At 36.2% G+C, this 18757-nt stretch overlaps 1 protein-coding gene across 1 annotated transcript in view; it reads left to right on the forward strand.

The window, feature by feature from the left end:
* Positions 1–18485, forward strand: part of LOC306664329 (uncharacterized protein) — a gene marked incomplete at its 5' end in the record, with an annotated part of 117379 nt that extends 98894 nt beyond the window's left edge. Inside the window, 5 exons of the mRNA XM_079145159.1 lie at positions 3110–3267; positions 4582–4624; positions 6483–6669; positions 15480–15615; positions 17531–18485. Coding sequence (XP_079001285.1) covers positions 3110–3267; positions 4582–4624; positions 6483–6669; positions 15480–15615; positions 17531–17630 — 624 coding nt within the window. The 3' untranslated portion in view covers positions 17631–18485. The remainder of the gene's footprint in view (positions 1–3109; positions 3268–4581; positions 4625–6482; positions 6670–15479; positions 15616–17530) is intronic.
* Between the last annotated feature and the right edge of the window lie 272 nt (positions 18486–18757).

Raw genomic sequence — 18757 nt, forward strand, 5'->3', positions numbered from 1 at the left:
TTCACAATTTGAGGCACTATTCTTGGCTGTGTATCATGAGTTGTGTAAGTGAATTCCTATGAATTCTACAGCAAAGGATGTGAGAGAGCGCGGGCAGTCCGAGAGTGACTGAACAATACTGACACCAAGACCAACATACTGTGCCATCTTATCTGTATAATGGGTCCGCAGAAAGGAGACCCAGTGAGTATTTGCCCTTAGCAAATGAACATACCAATCTCTTACTAACAGAATAAAACCTCCAGGCTTCATTTAGATAATTTTTTGTCATTTAAGATGTGCCTGTGAAAAAGATATACAAAATCAGTCTCTCTATATAGGCACGTGGTCTTTATCCTCTTTAAGGCAAGTGAAAATATATTCTAGGGGCTGGGGTTGTGGCTCAGTGGTAGAGTACTCGCCTAGCACGTATGAGGCACTGGATTTGATCCTCAGCACCATATAAAAAATAAACAAAATAAAGGTATTGTGTCCATCTACAACTAAAAAAAGTTTAAAAAAATATATTCTTCTAGTTCCTAATATCATATTGTTGGCCATATGCTACTATTATTATAAGATATGCCAGCTTTCTGATATTTACCAAAGCAAATAAAAAGTTTAGACTCTGTGCTATTCCAGGAAAGCTAATGGTATCAGGAGATACTCTGACACCTGAATGTTGAATACCACAGCCATCAACTGCTGACTCCAGAGCCAGCAATCCCCCAATTCCAGGGACTCGAGAAGTCAGAAACTTGATAGATGTCATGTAGGAAGAAAGCTATTATACCAGGGCTTAAATTCTCTGTTTCTGCTTGTGGAGTCCTATCACATATCTTTGAATCTCAGTTTCTTCCTCTAGAAAATGGTAATCATACTAGCTCCCTACTTCAGAAAGTAGTTGTGATTAAAAAAAGACAGAGTCCATGAAATTGCTTTGTAAGTAGAGAATATTACTTTTAGTTGAAAAAATATCATTCTGTCCATCTACCTAAGAGTTGCAAGACATTTTTTGAACACGTCTATACATATGCATACATCCACATATGGATTTTGTGGGGGAAACAGTTCTCATCAGAATCACAAAAGAGTTCACTACCTAAAATTAGTTAATAACTTGTAAGGTAAAGATGGACCTTTTAGCATTACACGTCTGTAGACACATACTATGTGATCTAAGATATGTAATTCAAGCATACACTTTTTATTCAACAAGAACTTATTAGGTGTTCAACTGCATGCACAATACAGAGTGGTTTTGCTTACTGGTGTCCCTTTTCACTTATTACTTGATTTCTCAGAAAGTTTTATTTACATTTTTTTTTAGTTGTTGATGGACCTTTATTTTTTATGTATTCATATGCGGTGCTGAGACCACTGAGCTCCAATCTCAGACCAAGTTTTTTTCTCATAGAATATTTGAAAAATATTACACTAAAAAAGAGACAACATTTCACCACAGAAGACATTTCAATCATCAATAAGCACATCACACGGTGTTCTACATCATCTGCCTTTAGAAAATGCAGATGGAAACCACACTGATACCACCATACACATACAAGGGTGTCTACTACCAAAAATACAAACATTGCTGATTATTATGAGGGTGTAGAGAATCTGGGAAATTCATTTTGTGGTGGTGGAAATGTAGAATGGTACAGCCACTTGGGAACATGATTTGGCTATTTTTTATGAAGTTGAAAATAAACTTACCATAAGACCCAGAACTTTTACTCTTAGTTATCTATGAGAGAGAAATGAAAGCATGTGTTCAAGATATGTACACAAATATTTGTAGCAGTGTTATTCAAAATAGCACAAAACTGAAAAAAAAATCAACAATTTGTGCATGGATAAATGAAATGTGGCATATCCATGCAGTAGAATAAAATTCAGCAATAAAAGGAAATAAAGTATTGATAAGTGCTACAACATAGAAGAAACATGTAAACATTACACTAAATGAAAGCAACCAGTCACAAAAGATCACATATTTTGTAATTCTACTTGTATTAAGTGTCAGAAACTACAAATATATTAGCACAGAAAATGTGTCTTTGATTGTTTTTGATAGGAAGGAGATAGTTGCAATTTACTGCAAATAGTCTTAGGGGAAATTTTAGGGTTAATGGAGAAGTTCTAAAATTGAATTATGATGCTAATTTCCTAACTATAAATTTAATTAAAACCATTAAATTATACTTGTAGAATGAGTTGCTTCATGGTATATATAAATTATATCTAAAGGTAGATATTTTTAGAACAAATATGCATAATGGACAGGATGTTTTGAGAAGTAAAATAAATACAAATAAGAAAATACTTACCTGCAAAATGATTTTCATTTTACATGAATATTATGGTATGTTAAAGTACTGTCCTTTAAAGAAAAATGTTCTTGCTTGTAATCCCAGTGACTCAGGAGACTGAGACAGGAGGATTGAAAGTTCAAGGCCAGTCTCAGCAATTTAGTAAGTCCCAAAACAACTTAAACAATTCTGTCTCAAAAAATACAAAAAGGGGCTGGAGATGTAGCTTGGTGGTAAAGGTGGTAAAGTGCCTGGGTTCAATCCCCAATACCAAAACAAAAAAGAAAAATGTTATTCAACTTTCCTGATGTGTACAATGGATATGATAAGAGTAACTTCCTCATTTGTATTTGTGAGGATAAATCAATTAATAGATGTAAAGAATTTAGAAGAGGACCCAACACACAATAAGCATAAAATACATAATAACTGTAGGTACTAAGTTGAGATGTTATGTCACTACCACCCATGTATATTTTCTGATATTAATTATTTTGCTGTTTTTATTGCTGATGGAAAAGAATGGGCATTAATAATTATTGATACTTTCCCATGTTGTCATAAATGAAACACATATTAATAGAGGTTGTTCAAAAATGATGTGAAAAATATCACAGGTGGAAAATTTAGAGTCCCATGAAATATATCAAGGAAGATGTGCCACCTACAAAAATTCTTTTTGTTTTTATTTTCATGGCAGAACCAAAAAATAATCAATCTAAAACAATCATTTAAGTCCTCCCTTCCTCTCTCATTTTCTCCCTTGTCTATGTAGTTACAGCACCAGTACTGAACATCTTCCTTATCAATTACAGGATGAAGGAAAGTGGCCACCTCTACAGGTAATAAAGTTAGAAGGTGCTGACATTGGTATTGATAGCAGCTTGGGAAAACCATTGGTGTTTAACTGTGTCCCTCAATCTGGAAATAGAAGTCTTTGCCTCTGTGCAACCTCAAACCAAGAAATGAAAAGGTAATTCATTAATCTTTTACCTTACCAGTTTCAATTTGAATGGAATAATGCTTCTTCAATGACAGTCTTACAGATTCATGGCAGTTGAAGTAGGAAAGGGAATGACAAATTTATAGCATGAGTCAACAAATTGGTTGTTTTCCCCCTTAGGTATGAGAAAGTTACTTCTTCATTATACCTTCAGGTTTTTTGCTAAGAGAATTTCTAAAGAAAATAAGTATATTCTGCTAACTCACTTGTTTTAGATATCTGTATTTTCTGAAAATAATTCGATACTGCTAGAATTCACACCTAGTATCCCCAAAAGTTGCCAGATAGATATATTTTAAGTTAATTACATTGATAGTCTTGGGCATAAAGATAATGTGGAAGGATTGCAGCTTACTACACCACATTAAGATGAGTTTGATTAACTAATTAATTAATATAATTTTGAGGAGGATGAATGCGGTTGACATTTTGTGAGCACAATATCCAAAGGGAGAACATGCATGAATTTCTAAGAAAGTGGCCTGTAAGCAATGACCATTCAGTCACCATTTTTGTTACTCAGTCTGCCTTCCTGAGGGAATGGAGTTCACTGGGCAATCCAGTAAATCAACTAGAAACTGCAATAAAAATACTGGAGTGAGGGATGGATAAGATGAAGGAGAGGGAGGAAATGCAAAAAATGGTAGTGGATTAGCAGTTTATTATCAATGGCATCTGATAGCTCACTTTCTGAGGTTATGCTATACGCAACCTGTTAAGAGGAAAAATTGTTTTAATACCTGATTATTTCATTTTAATGCAGTGGATATGATTTCTAATTGTGTCTGGCTAAGGAGGCAAGACTAAGACAATTCAGCCTTCAAGAAGGGACACTAATGGTATACTAAAGATAGTCACTATGTCCAAGGAACACTTTGGGAAAGGACTCAGGACCGAGCATTTACCAATCTTTTCATATATTAACAGACAGTGCCTTACCACCATTAATAAACCAATTGTTATCAGCTCTGCTGGTGTTAATAAATTTCATACCTTGGTAAAATAAAGAATTAATGAATTTCCTCTCAGATACTAATTAAATTATGGTAAAGGAGAGAGATAAGAATAATTTATTTTTAATATGTCTGGTGGGGTGGGATTTTGCCACACAGTAAACCTAATTTTTAAGAATATGTTGCCTTTCACCCAAGAAGTTAGTGCAATAAAATACATCCTTGCCCCAGGACTGTTCTCTATGAATGGTGGATTGGGCAAGAACAAGCCCATCGAAATGACACTTATCCAGTCCCCAAGGATAGCTCCTTTCATTTTACTGTCTTGCAGGTGGCTTGAGGCAATGGAAAAAGCAGCCCATCCTATTCGCCAGGTAAGGTTTCCTTGATATTTATTTCTGCCTTCATTTTGTTTTTCTTTTCAGCGGGGAAAAGGAACAAGTTAAATGTCATGCAGTCTACCCAGGGACTTCTTAGATCTGTTCTAAAAGCTCAGAAAGAGAATGTTAAGTCAACAGGGTTTTCTGCTCAGATCCTGTGGGGGAGCTTGCATTCCTGCTGTTCTTTTTATTTTCAGGGGTTTGTATGACATCCTTCCCAGTAAGACTCAACAGGGAGTCACAAACTGGGGTGGAATGTCTGCTTCACACAGAGCAGTCCAGTAGTTCCCCATGGTGATAAACCAACGCTGCTGTTTTCTTTACACCCCAAAGTATAAGATCTCAGAGGTGTCTTGTGATGGCTGAGCAGCTTATTATCATTATATTTAGATATGCAGTGCCTTATTCTCCTATCGTTGTTCTATAGACATATCAGGCCAACTTTCAATATTCATTTCCATTCATGATTCTCAACTTTGGAGCAATAGAGTTTTTATTTAGATTGTACCCATAAAGTGATAGATAACTTCATAATACCAGCAGGTGAGTCATCACTTCAGTCCCTAAGGCATTCAATAGTTCTCATTCTGAGCTTGTGCTACATGCAACCTGTTGAGGAAAAAAAATTGCTTTAATACCCAATTGTTTCATTTTTATGCTATGGATATGATTTCTAATGAGGTTATAGATTTTCTTTAAAAATGCTTATTCCCTCACAAAATGGCATGCAGGCAAAAGGCATTTAGCATCAATTATCTTCTCCATGTATTTTGGTTCTTGTGCATTTGGGAGAATTCATATTGAGTATGAATGTACCTTGCCTCATGACTGTCCTTCCAGAACAATCACAAACATCATCATATGACAAACAGCAGGACATGTGTTTCGTTTTGCCTGGAACACAGCACTCGATGCTCTCATCCTTCTCTCCAATGTATCATCCTAATGAGTCTCGATATTTTTAAGAGGTATCTATTCTGCTAATGCACTCAGAGTGTCTGCAGCAAAGTGAGAAACTGAACACCCAAACTCCCAGCAGGCTGCCACTTCACAGCAAAGAATACGGCAAGCTCTGCATCCTGAAATCTTTTGCACTGCCTTGTTAAAACTAAAGGGCAAAAATAACTCAAACAAGAAGAGAAACTGGCAAGAATAAGCAAGGGTTCTGATAAAGAGATAAAGCACAGTGTCCCCAGCCTCAATCAGAGTTCTCAGAAAGAGCCTGTCTCAGGTCTGTGGGCTGAGGGCTGCCCTCCAGGGTAGAGGACTCCAGTTTATCATCAGCCTATTACATCACTGACCATGAAAGCCTAAAGCTTGAGCTGGCCTGGGGCACTTAACTTGTTCGTTTGGACAAATGGAAGTTACAGATAAAGAAAAGCATGATCCAGGGGCTGTTTTCAGTCACTGTGGACATACCAGGAACAGATGTACAGGACAATCCCAGTGGTGAGTAAAATAGATCAGATCCAGCAATTACTGGCAGAGGCATTGGAAAAAAAACCTTTGCTGGGGTGCTTATTTCCATTTCCTTTCTATTCACAACCTCCTGCTCTTTGCCTGATATTCTTTTGAGTTCCTCAGAATACAATAAAAGTCAAAGAGAAGGGATATCTATGATCTTGAAAAAGGAGAAGAGTTTTCTATGGTCAATGGATAAATTTGGGTATTAGGGTTTTGGACTATTTGCTTAAGTATTGAGATTGTCTGAACCATAGAACCGTTTGGGGTAGTGGCCTCCCTAAAATCAAAGACACTTGGTGATGAGGGTACTGGCTCTGGGAGTCAATGGTCTTGCCAAAGGTCAATAACAGAATGACCACTCATATGATTCCTTTGTGCTACACCGCAGAACCATGTCTGGGAAGATGTTACTCTGCACAACAGCAGTCTTCCACCCTTGGCCATTAAAAACCCAGAGTGTCTGGGTCTCCTGCATCAGCTGGATAGACACGCAGACATGTGGGTTCAGCACTACTGCATTCTGAAGGATGGCTGCTTGTATTTCTATGCTAGCATTCGCTCCACCCGGGCCTCAGGTAAGGAGCCAACTTTCACTTGAAATAACGGTAATTACAATAGTGATGGTACTGACATCTTAGATCTCTTGAGCCTTTACCAGGCCCTATGTTATGTTCTTTACCTAAATTAATTCAGCATTCTCCAGAGTAGAGATGCTGCTATTACTGTTCCCATTTTACAGATTAGAAAACTGGCTGCAAAGTCTAAATAACTTGACAAGTAGTGCGTAACGAAGTAAATAGTGAAGCTGAGATCTAAATACAGCCAGGCTAACCCCAGAGCTTGTATCCTTAACCCCCCACTTTAACTGCCTAGAAAAGTGAGAAATGAACTCCTTTATTTTTTAGGTTATTGATGACATTCATAGTCAATGCCAATTGTTTTCTTAGGTAGTGTCACAGCCTTTTCCCATAGTATCCCTACTTTGGACAAGTGAGTAACAAAAAGAACATTCACTTCCTATATTCTGTGGACAAGGTACTCATCCCCCTAAAACTTAGTTTCTTCATTCATAAAATAGGAACAATAACTGTCTATGTTATAGGACTGTTGTGAAAATTAAGAAGGTTATTGCTCTTCAGGTGATTTTAACTCTATACCTATAGCTTTCTCTTTAAGCAGTTGTCTCATATATATTATATACATTTATTATGTATTCATTATAAGTAATTATTAAATTATATATACTATTTAAAATATATATATATAATGATTATACAAGTAAAATAATTAAATGATGTATACCCGATTTCTATAAAATAAAAGAACTTTCTTGTGATTTGTGGTTTTATTTTTTGACATATGAATAATTCTTAAATAATTGGCAGTAGTAAATATCCTGGAATCTCACAAATTTATTTTTTTTTTAGCATTAATGCTTATGTTTAATTAATCTACATAGATAGATATCTCAAATGAGAAGGAGGCATTGGTGACCTCTTAGAATTTTTGGAAGTCTACATGAGATACAAAGCCAGCATCACTCTGAATAAACAATGCAATGACTCTCCTCCACTCGTCACCTTTCCATTTTAAACATGACCCAGATTATCACACAACTATGAAGAGGTGCACAGCATCTCTCATCACTTACACAACAGGCTGTTTTTATCCAACCCCATATGCATGGCTTTAAGTAGCTGATACCAAGATGAGGATGAAGGTAAACAAAAGAGCTAAACCCACATTGTCTTGGTCTCATAAAATACATTACAGAAGTCTGAACCCAACTGTGTGTGGTGACCCATGCCTGTAATCCCAGCAGCTAGGGAGGCTGAGGCAGGAAGATCACAAATTCAAAGCCAGCCTCAGCAGCTTAGCAAGGCCCTGGACCACTTGGTGAGACCCTGTTTCAAAATAAAAACCAAAAGGGCTGGGAATGTTAGCACCCCTGAATTCAACCCCTGGTAACAAAATGAAAAGTCTGAACCCTTTCAACTGCCAGATCAAATAAGCTAAGAGACTCTTAAGAGCTTAAGAGATTCTTCCCATAGATAGAAAGGCAATGTTTAAGATGGAATGTGCAGATTATTCCAAACTCTGAAATAAATATTAGTAAAGTATTTCCAAATTCTTGGGACCCAAAGACTGTTTCTGATTCCAAGGATTTAAAAATAATAATGACAACTACTAGGTGACTTCCACCATTCCCAAAGGTCAAAAGGGACACTACTTGGGTAGGAAAATCCTAGTTAGAAAGTTGCGAACTGCTACTATTGAACAACCTGAAAATAATAAGAGCAAAAGTAGCATTTTCAATGTATGAGGGTGCCTCTTGCCCCACAACCTCGCCAACATTTATTGTTGCTTGTATTCTTGATAATTGCCATTCTGATTGGAGTGAGATGAAATCTTAATTTTTATTTGCATTTCTCTACTTGCTAGAGATGTTGATATTTTTTCATGTATTTGTTGATCAATTGTATTTCTTCTGCGAAGAGTCTGTTCATGGAGTTGGAATATCATGCTAAGCAAAATAAGCCAATCTCAAAAAACCAAAGGCTGAATGTTTTCTCTGATATATAGATGCTAATTCACAGTGGGAGGGGCGCTAGAGAAGAATAGAGTTACTTTAGATTAAATAGAGGGGAGTGAAGGGAGGGGAAGGGGTACGGGGGTAGGGAGTATATTAGAGTGAAATAGACATTATTACCTCATGTACATATATGACTGCATGACCGATGTGATCCTACAATATGTACAATCAGAAAGATGAGAAATTATACTCCATTTATGTGCAATTTATCAAAATGCTTCAATGCATTCTACTGTCATGTATAACTAATTAGAGCAAATAAAATATATTTTAAAAAGTAGCATTTACAAAACGTACCATTTAGTTAATGCAACTATTCTTACACAGGTCACTCTGCTAAGTGGTTTTATTTATTGTTTTATTTCATTTCTCAAAGAGATAAATTATCATTTCACCTACAAAGCTGGAAACTCATAATTGGTGAGGAGAAATAACTGCCTTAAGTTCCCCTAGCTAGTAAAAGGTGAAAAAAGAATATGAACCTAGGTGGTCTGAGTTATACACCCTCAAAAAAGATTGATAAGTAGGAAAAATCTGAAGGTTTATGTCTTCTCAACACTTATCATTGCACATGTCTTTACAGAACCTTCCATGGTTGTCTGCTAAGCACTTTAGGGCCTTATCTTTGTCCTACAACTCCTGTATCTGGTTTTATTTTCCACTCTTTGTATTAAAGCACCCTACACTCCACCTAGATAGGGTCATATTCAATCTTTCTAACACACCTCCTGGATGTTTTTCAGATCCTATACATTTACTTGTGCTAGTTCCTTTCCCTGAAATCTTCTTACTGATCACCAATACAAATTGTCCTTCAAACACAGAAGCAAATGCTTTCCATGTATGCCATAAAACCACCCCAGAGTACCCTACCTAACCTGTCTTTTATGAATCTATTTATCTTGTGACACCACCCTCTACCCTGTGTTTTATCTCTTGCTGGCCATCTTTTCTAAGGAATCATATCCTCTAGAAATAACTATTATCTACATTGAATAAATTAATAAATGAAAAGATACTCAGTTGACCTCAACTGGTCATCAGTTCCATGATATATGCATAGTTTATCATCTAATTTACTAGTGAAGAAAAATTAGAAGTAATTTAAAGACAAATACAGCATCTCAGGCCATCACATCTGTGGTCTTTATGCTATATCACACTCTTTCCAGCTATAAGAAACTATCTATTTTCTATCACTTTTTAAAAAAAATTCCTCTGCTTTAGTCAGCTTTTTTTTTTTTTTTTTTTTTTTTTTTTTTTTTTTTTTTTTTTTTGCTGCTGTGACCTGACAAGAACAATTAGAAGAGGAAAAGTTTATTTGATATTCATAGTTTCAGAGATCTCAGTTTATAGATGACTGACTGCATTCCTCAGATGAGGCAGAACATCATGGTGGAAGGGTACGGCGGAGGAAAGCAGCTCAGGACATGGCACCAGGAAGCAGAAAGACAAAGTTATGCTCATAAAATATATAGCTCAAAGGCACACCCCCAATAACCTACCTCCTCCAAACACACCCTACCTGCCCTTAGTCACCACTCAGTTACTCCCTATCAGGAGATTAGCACACTGATTGGGTTAAGGATCTCATAACCCAATCATTTCACCTCTGCACCTTGCATTGTCTCACACATGAGCTTTTGGGGGACACCACATATATATAACCATAACATTCTAAAAATTTATTATTTTGTGGTTAATAGAAATACAATATAAACCACCCATCCTTTCCCATCTTTACTTCTTGAATATTTCTATCTCCACAGATTCTCAATTTCCTACCAAAATTATCTCAAATATTAAAAGAATATTTTCCTTATTGAAATCCCAACAGAAAATTTATATCTAGACCCTGTTCTAAAATAGAGGACTATGGTTGTTTACTTTTACATGATTCTACTCTTCCCTGAATAAAAAAAATACTATTTCCCTGAGCATGTAGCTTGTTCCAGAAGGTGAGCTTCATCACCTCTCCTCCCCCTCACACTCTGACTGGAGCTGGTCCAGTCTGGATTTCCCCTGGGGTTAACCAGCAGCTAACCTTTCTTCAGGGTTGAAGTGGCTGTACAGGAGCTCTTCTGAAGTCTTTTACCTTTCCCTAGATTTGAATTTTAAAGTGAAATTGACATCCTTTTTCTAAGATTCCAGTTCAATCTTGGACAATCACCTTAGGGTTGCAGGCAATGATTTAGCATGATGAAACTCAAGACAGAATGTAGGCATATCCAAACCTCCTGTGGAAAATCCTGAAAGTACATCCACTCACTCCACCCTCTACTAAGGATCACCCCCTGGTGAGACATTTTATCAGAGGGCTGAGACATAGTGCTAAGGTATATTGGAGAAGGAAAGTTAGCATCTATTGAAAGCTTTTTATGTGTCAAAGACTAAGATAAGCACTTAATGTTCCTTATCTAAATCTAATCTTTACAAAACATCCACTGCTATTGCCCATCAATCAGTGAGAAACTTAGAAAAATTAACCACTATGTTGATAGTCCCCCAGCAATAAAGTGATCAGAGACAAAATGGGAACAAGTACTACCTGAATCCTGTGCCCAAACTCAGCCACAGTGCTATGTATAGCGCCTCCTGGCAGAAATAACTCTTCTTGCAACAGCACCAAGTTAGTGTCTGGTCCCTGCAGCCTGGACATCGGCACACTAAGTTAGCCAGGTTCCACTCAGTCCATAAGAACCATAGAAATTCATAATTTTCATAATTTGTTGAAAATGGTAAAACCTATACTATGCTGTGAACACTACTAGAACTAAAATATTCAGTTTGACATAATCATTTTTATATGAAATATGAAGAATTATTTCTTGTTTTGTTTTTGTTTTGAGGCAGACTTATTAATCTGCTTAGGGCCTCACTAAGTTGCTGAGGTTGCCCTCAACCTTGGTGATTCTCCTGCTTCAGCCTCTCAAGTTGCTGGGATTGTAGGTGTGCTCCACCCTGCCTGGCAGAATATGAATCATTATTACATTCATAAAGATTATGCCAAGTTCTAATGCTCATTCTTAATTCTTCTAGGTGATGTTGAATAAGTCTGTAAAAATGGTCTAATCTATAATTCCTCCTTTATTTGTATTGCACAAGTTCTGCTTGACTCTTGCATATCCCACACAGGTTCTTTGCTTGTTCTTCTGCCCTGTCAGTGTCATAACCTTGAAGGAAGTCTTGATTACCATTTATACCTGTGCTTCTGAAGCTGCAGGTTTGAGTTCTATTAGTGAGTCATGCAATCAATGTAGTAGGCTGTGAAGAATATTTTTTAAAAAACTGAATAGAATTTAATTGAGTAGAAAATATCACAGCACATCACAATGTTTCATAAAATTTTGTTCAATAATATGAAAACACGTAGATGTCTGCATTTATTACATCTTTTGATTATAATCAAAAGAGTTAGACAAATGCTAATATGCAAAACTTTTCCTCTCTGCATGTGTTTGTGTTCAGATGGTCAATTTTATGCTCAGAATCCTAGAAACAGAGTCTATAAAGATGGTTACTTCCTTAAAAATATTTTTGTAGTAAACCTGCTACTCATTTTTTGTTATTGAGACCCAGCTCCTGTGGTCACCGCTTCATAGAAACCAGGTCCCCTGACCGTACCATCACAGTTGCTTTGCTGTTTGGTATATTTTAATTTTAATTTTAACCTATTGCTTTGTGTTCCTCATTAGAGATCTGAAAGACATCATGTGGTATTTCCTATTTCTGTAGGTTTCTGTAGCATCATCAGCATGCCTCATTCCTTGTAACAGTTAACTGAGATGTTGTGGGGACACAGGGTAACAAAGGGAAGTCAGGAAAAAGATAAAGCTACTATAAGGGGAAAGAGCAGGATGTGGAAGAACACAGCCCTAGTTTCCTGCAAGAACCATATTAAACACTAATCCCACATTTAACTTTCAATTGAATAAATATACCTCTATTGTGTAATGTGGGAGTCGGAGAAAGAACCTCATCAGTTCCCTAAGGTTTTCCTTGCTGTCAAGGAAAGTGTTAGTACTTTAACAACGTGCATTGCTGGCTCTCATGTGCCTGCTCATATTAAAAAGCCACTGTGTGATTATTCTGGAAGCCCCTTAGTCAAGCGCCTTCACATGAGCCTGAAGGCCCTTGTCATTCACTATGCACTTGATAACTTTTTTCTTTTTATCTCTCTCCAGCAAAAGCTGGAAGTAACAAATCATGACTGTTGGCTATTGGTCATGAATAAATCACATCAAGGTCTGTGCGCACTTCTCAGAAAGACATATTTTACACTATTGCAACAAATAGGACATGTAATACTTGCACAGTTCTTGCAATCAACATCATGCAGACTCAATAATTATTGCTGCTAATCTCATAACAAAGAAACACCATTCTAATGAAGTCACCCCAAGTGAGGTAATGGTTATGATTGGATGTCTTTCCTGCCAATCATTTATAACCTACTTCTGATTAGAAAAAGGGTCAAAAAACTTTACTGTTTGTAGGAAACATTTTTTTGGACAACACCTTCTATCATTCTCAGAAAAGGTAGAGACAGGGAAGGATAGTCATGTCTTCTCATACATATGAAAAAAGGAAGTCTCACAATCAGGAAGAAACCACAAACCAGTGTAGCAATCTATAAATACTGTGTGCTATTATTTGGAGTAAGGAAATTAGACAGTAAAATAACCCTATGATATTTCTTTAGGTCCAGAAATAGTTAACATATTGCCTATTCTACTTCTAGTATACACTCAAGGAAATAAAAGCAGACCTAGACCAAAACTGGTGAACAAATATTCAAAATGTTATTCATAATAGTCAAAAATTGAAGAAAATTCAAGTGTCCATAAGCTAGTGAATGGATAAATAAAATATGGTATATCCATACAGTGGAATATAATTTTGCAACCAGAAGGAATGAAGTATTGATGTTTATTAAATGCTTCAGAAAAGACAAGTCTATAGAGACAAAGTAGGTTAAGGTTGCCCATGGTTGGGAGGGCACATCAGATGAGAAGCGGCTGCTAAGGGGCATGGAGTTCTGCTTGAAGTGACAACAATGTTCTAAAATTAGATCTTGGTGATGCCATACACTATAAATGGGTGAGTTTTATCATGTGCAAATTATATTTCAATAAAGTTATTTTAAATCTCTCTCAAAGAAAGAAATAAAAAAATCAATCATCAATCACCCTATAGTCCTATAGTTTTGGTAAATATCCTATTACTGAGGCCTACTAAGGGGAAAAAAAAATATGTCCATTTCTAAAATGAATAATTTCTCAGAAGTTAGTTCAAAATTGGATGTTTTAAATGAAATTAGAAGGACTTTAATATTGCATCTAACCCTCTCAAAAAATAAAGTTTTTCTCTAATTATTTTGGACACCATACCGTTATTTATTTTATTATTATTATTTTTTTTTTTTTTTTTTGTGGTGCTGAGGATCAAACTCAGTGTTTCACACATGCTAGACAAGAGCTCTACCACTGAGCCACAAGCCCAGCCCCATTCCCCTAATTTTTTAAAGGTTAATAGCCACTCATCGTGACTGTTTTCATCTTCCTGACAATGTACATTGGAAGTGAATAGAACCGGAAGGAAAAGTCTGACATATTCCCTTTACAGCCTTCTTGTTAAAATAGTGGCATAGAAGAGTTATCAGGTAGAGTGGCAAAAATCCAAGTGGTATTTTTATATTTTCTTTGTTAGTGTAGTGTACAAGAGTGGCTCCTGGGAGGAGTTAGGGGCTGAGAACAAGAGTGAGCAGGAGCAAGAGAGCTTTAAACACTCTGTCATCACTGTTGCTGACACTGCCTGGGGTCTCTGCATGAGTCAGGCTACTCAAAGTATCAAAAAACAAAAAATGACAGACAAGGGTGTTGATTTTTCAGAGTCTTCTCCTAGACTGAGATCCTCCCTACCTCTAAATAATGGAAACAAAATCGGGCCAAGTTATATATGGTATGACCTCTAACATGGATTCAGAATATTACAGGACAGAAATGATCTTTTAAAATCAATCATGTGCCAGGTATGGAGGAGCAGACCTGTAAAACCAGCAACTAGGGAGGCTGAGGCAGGAGGATCACAAGTTCAAAGCCAGCCTCAGCAGTTTAGTAAGGCCCTAAGCAACTTGGTGAGATCTTGCCTCACAATTAAATATAAAAAGGACTTGGGCTGTGGCTCAGTGGTAAAACACTGGGGTCCAATCCCGATACAATACAATACAATACGATACATCACTTATTCTCATTCCTAATTCAAGTTGTCTCTTCATATCACCCTATGGGTTCATATTTTAAATGTGCTTTGCATATTTGCAATGAAAGTGAGAGTCTGTGTTGGTTGTAGGAACTGCTGGAGATCTTTATTCTTCAGGAAGGATATTTTAACAATTTGCCCCAGCAAATACTACTTAATTTCCCTCTAATGTGATATTCCAGGTGAAACTCTTTGATGCTGAAAACTTTATTTCAAAATATGTTCTTCAGATAAAGAAACTAGTTTAAGCACAGTTACCCAAAGCTAAATACTGGTCATGTAGTAAGAAGATGGCAAAAATGGAAAACAAGAAATTCAAATTTTATTACCAATCTTGCTACTAACCATTAATTAGTGTGTGACCTAAAATGACATATTCTTGTGAAGTCTTAGTTTCTTCACCTGTGAAATAAGACAGCTGGAGTAGAGGGTTCCTCACACCCAAAATGTTCTTGACACCTTTTCAGACATCTTTTCTCCTTCTTACTCTTTTCCTATTCTCACATGCTTAATTTTTTTTATGCTCTGTAGGTGGCCTATATCTTCAAGGATATAGGGTGAGTGAACAGACCCATAACTTCAAACAATCAGTAATTGAACTCGAACCTCCATCAGAAGAGTTCAAGACTTTCTATTTCTGTGCAGAAAATGAAACAGAAAACCAGCGGTAAGCCAAGGACTTCATATTTCTTCTTCTTTATCAGTCCTGACAAGGTTTTCTTAGCAAACCCTTGTCCTTATTTTTCAACTCCACATCTTCAGTTAAATCCCTCCCTTTCTTTGCAGTCTCCATAGTTAATATTTCCTAGGATTTTTTTTCTTTCAATGCCTCCTTAGATAACTATTCTAAAAGATTTCTTTTCTTTCTTTTTTTTTTTTTTTCCAAATGGAAAAGTAGTGGTCCTCAATTCTTCCCCAGGCAGTTGCTAACTCAGGCTTCAACATAATGTATCAACTAACACTATAATCTGTTAACTCTTGTAATTTATTAATCCACAGATTTTATTTCACTTGTATTTAATATGTCAAGTTACATGTGGTTGGTGGCTTCCTTTAATTATAAGCCACTGACGGAGATAGAACCTAATTTGTGACACATTCAGTATCCATGTTGGCATGCAAAAAATAGAACTTAGTTCATAATGACTCTGAAAAAGAAAAGCAGTAAGTTAACAGAGACAAAATCTTGAGACAGAGGGAATGTTCTCTGTTACTAAAAGTATTCTCTACCCCTTCAGTCTTCATAACCCAACTCCAATCCCCAAGATATCCAGTGTCCTCTATCTCCCATCCCTACTCTCACTTGTTTCATGACCATCCTGCACCTCATCCAGACCCTTTTTACAGCTGTGTGGGAAACAAGAATATAAGAAAGAAATTCCCAGTAACTTGGCAGACATTTCCAAGACATTTGCAAGAACTAGACACATTGTTTGAACCCAAAGAAATATAACTCTAAAAGGGGGATTTCAGGGATCTCCACCACATGACCATTTGAGGAAGGGATTTAGGAATCTCTTAGGCCTTCTCCAGTGTGTGAACTTTGTCTCATCCCTAAGGCTGGGCTAGAGGAGAGTGAGTATAGAACCACTAGATATTTTGCCAGAATCTTCTACCTGAGCATGTGTTACCAACCCTGCAACAGGTAAAGTAAGCTACCTGGGTATGGTTTCAACTAGCATATCAGAGAAAATGAAGAATAATTGAAACAGGATAGGCTCATCTGATGAAATCCACCAGCTTCTCTATGAGAGGAGGTTGAATGGTTGACTCTCACTGTTAATTTCACAGGAGATTTTATCAGTGAGAAAAATATTGAGTCATTATAGAAATATTTCAAAGCATAACAACATAGTGTCACAAAGTGCACAGAACTCTGGATCCACAAGATACTCTACTTATTCTTAAAATAAGTTCAGGAAATAACACAAATCATATTTTCCTCTCAGAGAATCACAAAGCACATTAACCTGTTAGTGTTTCTGAGACATTCTGCTGGAAAGATTTGTGGTTCATTGGTTTTGGTTATTGTTGGAGGTGTTTTCTTTTTTTTTTTTTAAGTTAGCACCTGTCCTTGGAATACATGTTTATAAAACATCATCCAAGAAATTAAAGGAGAGGAGAAGAAAGGAGACAACTGGAGTGTTTGTTGTGGCTTACCAATTTAATTTAATAAAGAAACATTTTGCCCATATTGTAATATTGGATTACTCTACATTTAATCAACTAAGTTTTAAATTAAATAGAAACAATAAAATACTAACAACAATTTTTGAAACCTATAGCTCCATTAATCACTATTTACAAACATCATAAATACTTTCTTCAGATTCTACTGTTTACATCAGCAAATTTCATCACTATCACTGCATAGTTCACATGTGGTATTTTACCTTCTTACTTCAGAATCTAAGGAGCATGGTTTATCCTATTAATTTCAAGCTAAGCAACCAAGAAAAATAATTAGAAAATAAATTAAAAGATATTGTAACACTTCATATCTCCAGAGTCCAGCACAATTGGTTTATGGCCTGTTCTAATATTGTTTGTTTGTTTATTGTTGTTGTTGTTGTTTTCTGCAGCTGGATTACAGCTTTGCAAACATCTATCAAAAAATGGATTCCTTTGCATCAGGCTATTCAAGATTTCATGAATCGACCCTTAGAGGAGACCAGAATGTGAAAGGAAACCTGGGTCTTAAGAGGAAGGATCCACAGGGTCATCACCAACTTACTATAGGAAGAAACAAAATATTTATTGTTATACGGTTTTTCAAATGAGCATTTCTCCAGTATACTGAAACTTTGTGATGAGATAATAATTTTGCCTTTAAACCAAAGCACCAATACTTACAGTGAAGTTCAGGTATACCACTTCTATTAGTTATTCTCCCTTCAGGTAGCATACGTCAGCATCAAAATATAATAGGATCCCCTACTCTCATCTCTTGAAAGAATAAATACAGTAAACATTCGTTTATTTTATCTTTTATATTCTGTGCTTTGGCTGTAAGCTTCCTAAGAAGTTTTCAACCATGAAGCAGGAAGCTGATATTTGGGGAAATTAAGATCATGGAAATGAAATTGCTCAAACGATGGGTAAATATTTCAGCTAAACAAGGTCTCTCTCAGGTTATTTTACAATTAATAGACCCAAGTGCCTCCCAAGACTTCCCAGATGAAAAAGATGATAACAACTGTAGGTAGAAAAATCAATAAGGAATTAGACTGAATTTAGGGGAGAAGATTGAAAGACATGGGTCTCACTACCTGAACTTCTGTCACAAGACAAACACAAAATAAATCAAGAATGCTGTGCTCTTGATGCTGAAAGTAAGAATGTCAAAAGAAATTCTAAGCATTGGCTTCATTTCTGAATGGAACAATCCTTTTGCTGTATCCAAGATGTTGTGATGTATTTGAAGCACCGTGACCTTGCTAATGGAACATGGATCACAGATTTCAAGGAGTTCAGCTGTGAGGTTCAAGTGTTTTGACTCAACTCACCAAAAAAAAAAAAAAGAAGAAGGAAAGAAAACATAGCATTCCCTGTATCATTATATTGTGTGCATATCCAAATATGTAACAATGAATTCCACTACTACGTATATATAATTATAATACACCAATGAAATACTAAAAAGAAAATAAAAGAAAAATTAAAGAAAAAAATAGCATTTTCGAGCTTACAAGGATCTGACAGTTCAACACCTCTTTTCAACAATGCTCAAGCTCAGGGAGATAATTGCCTGTTGAAGATCACACATGTTTTTGATGGCAGACCTGGAACTGAATCAGGGTCCTTGTATC

Source organism: Sciurus vulgaris, assembly GCF_902686455.1.
Source record: "Sciurus vulgaris genome assembly, chromosome: 6".
Taxonomy (NCBI): domain Eukaryota; kingdom Metazoa; phylum Chordata; class Mammalia; order Rodentia; family Sciuridae; genus Sciurus; species Sciurus vulgaris.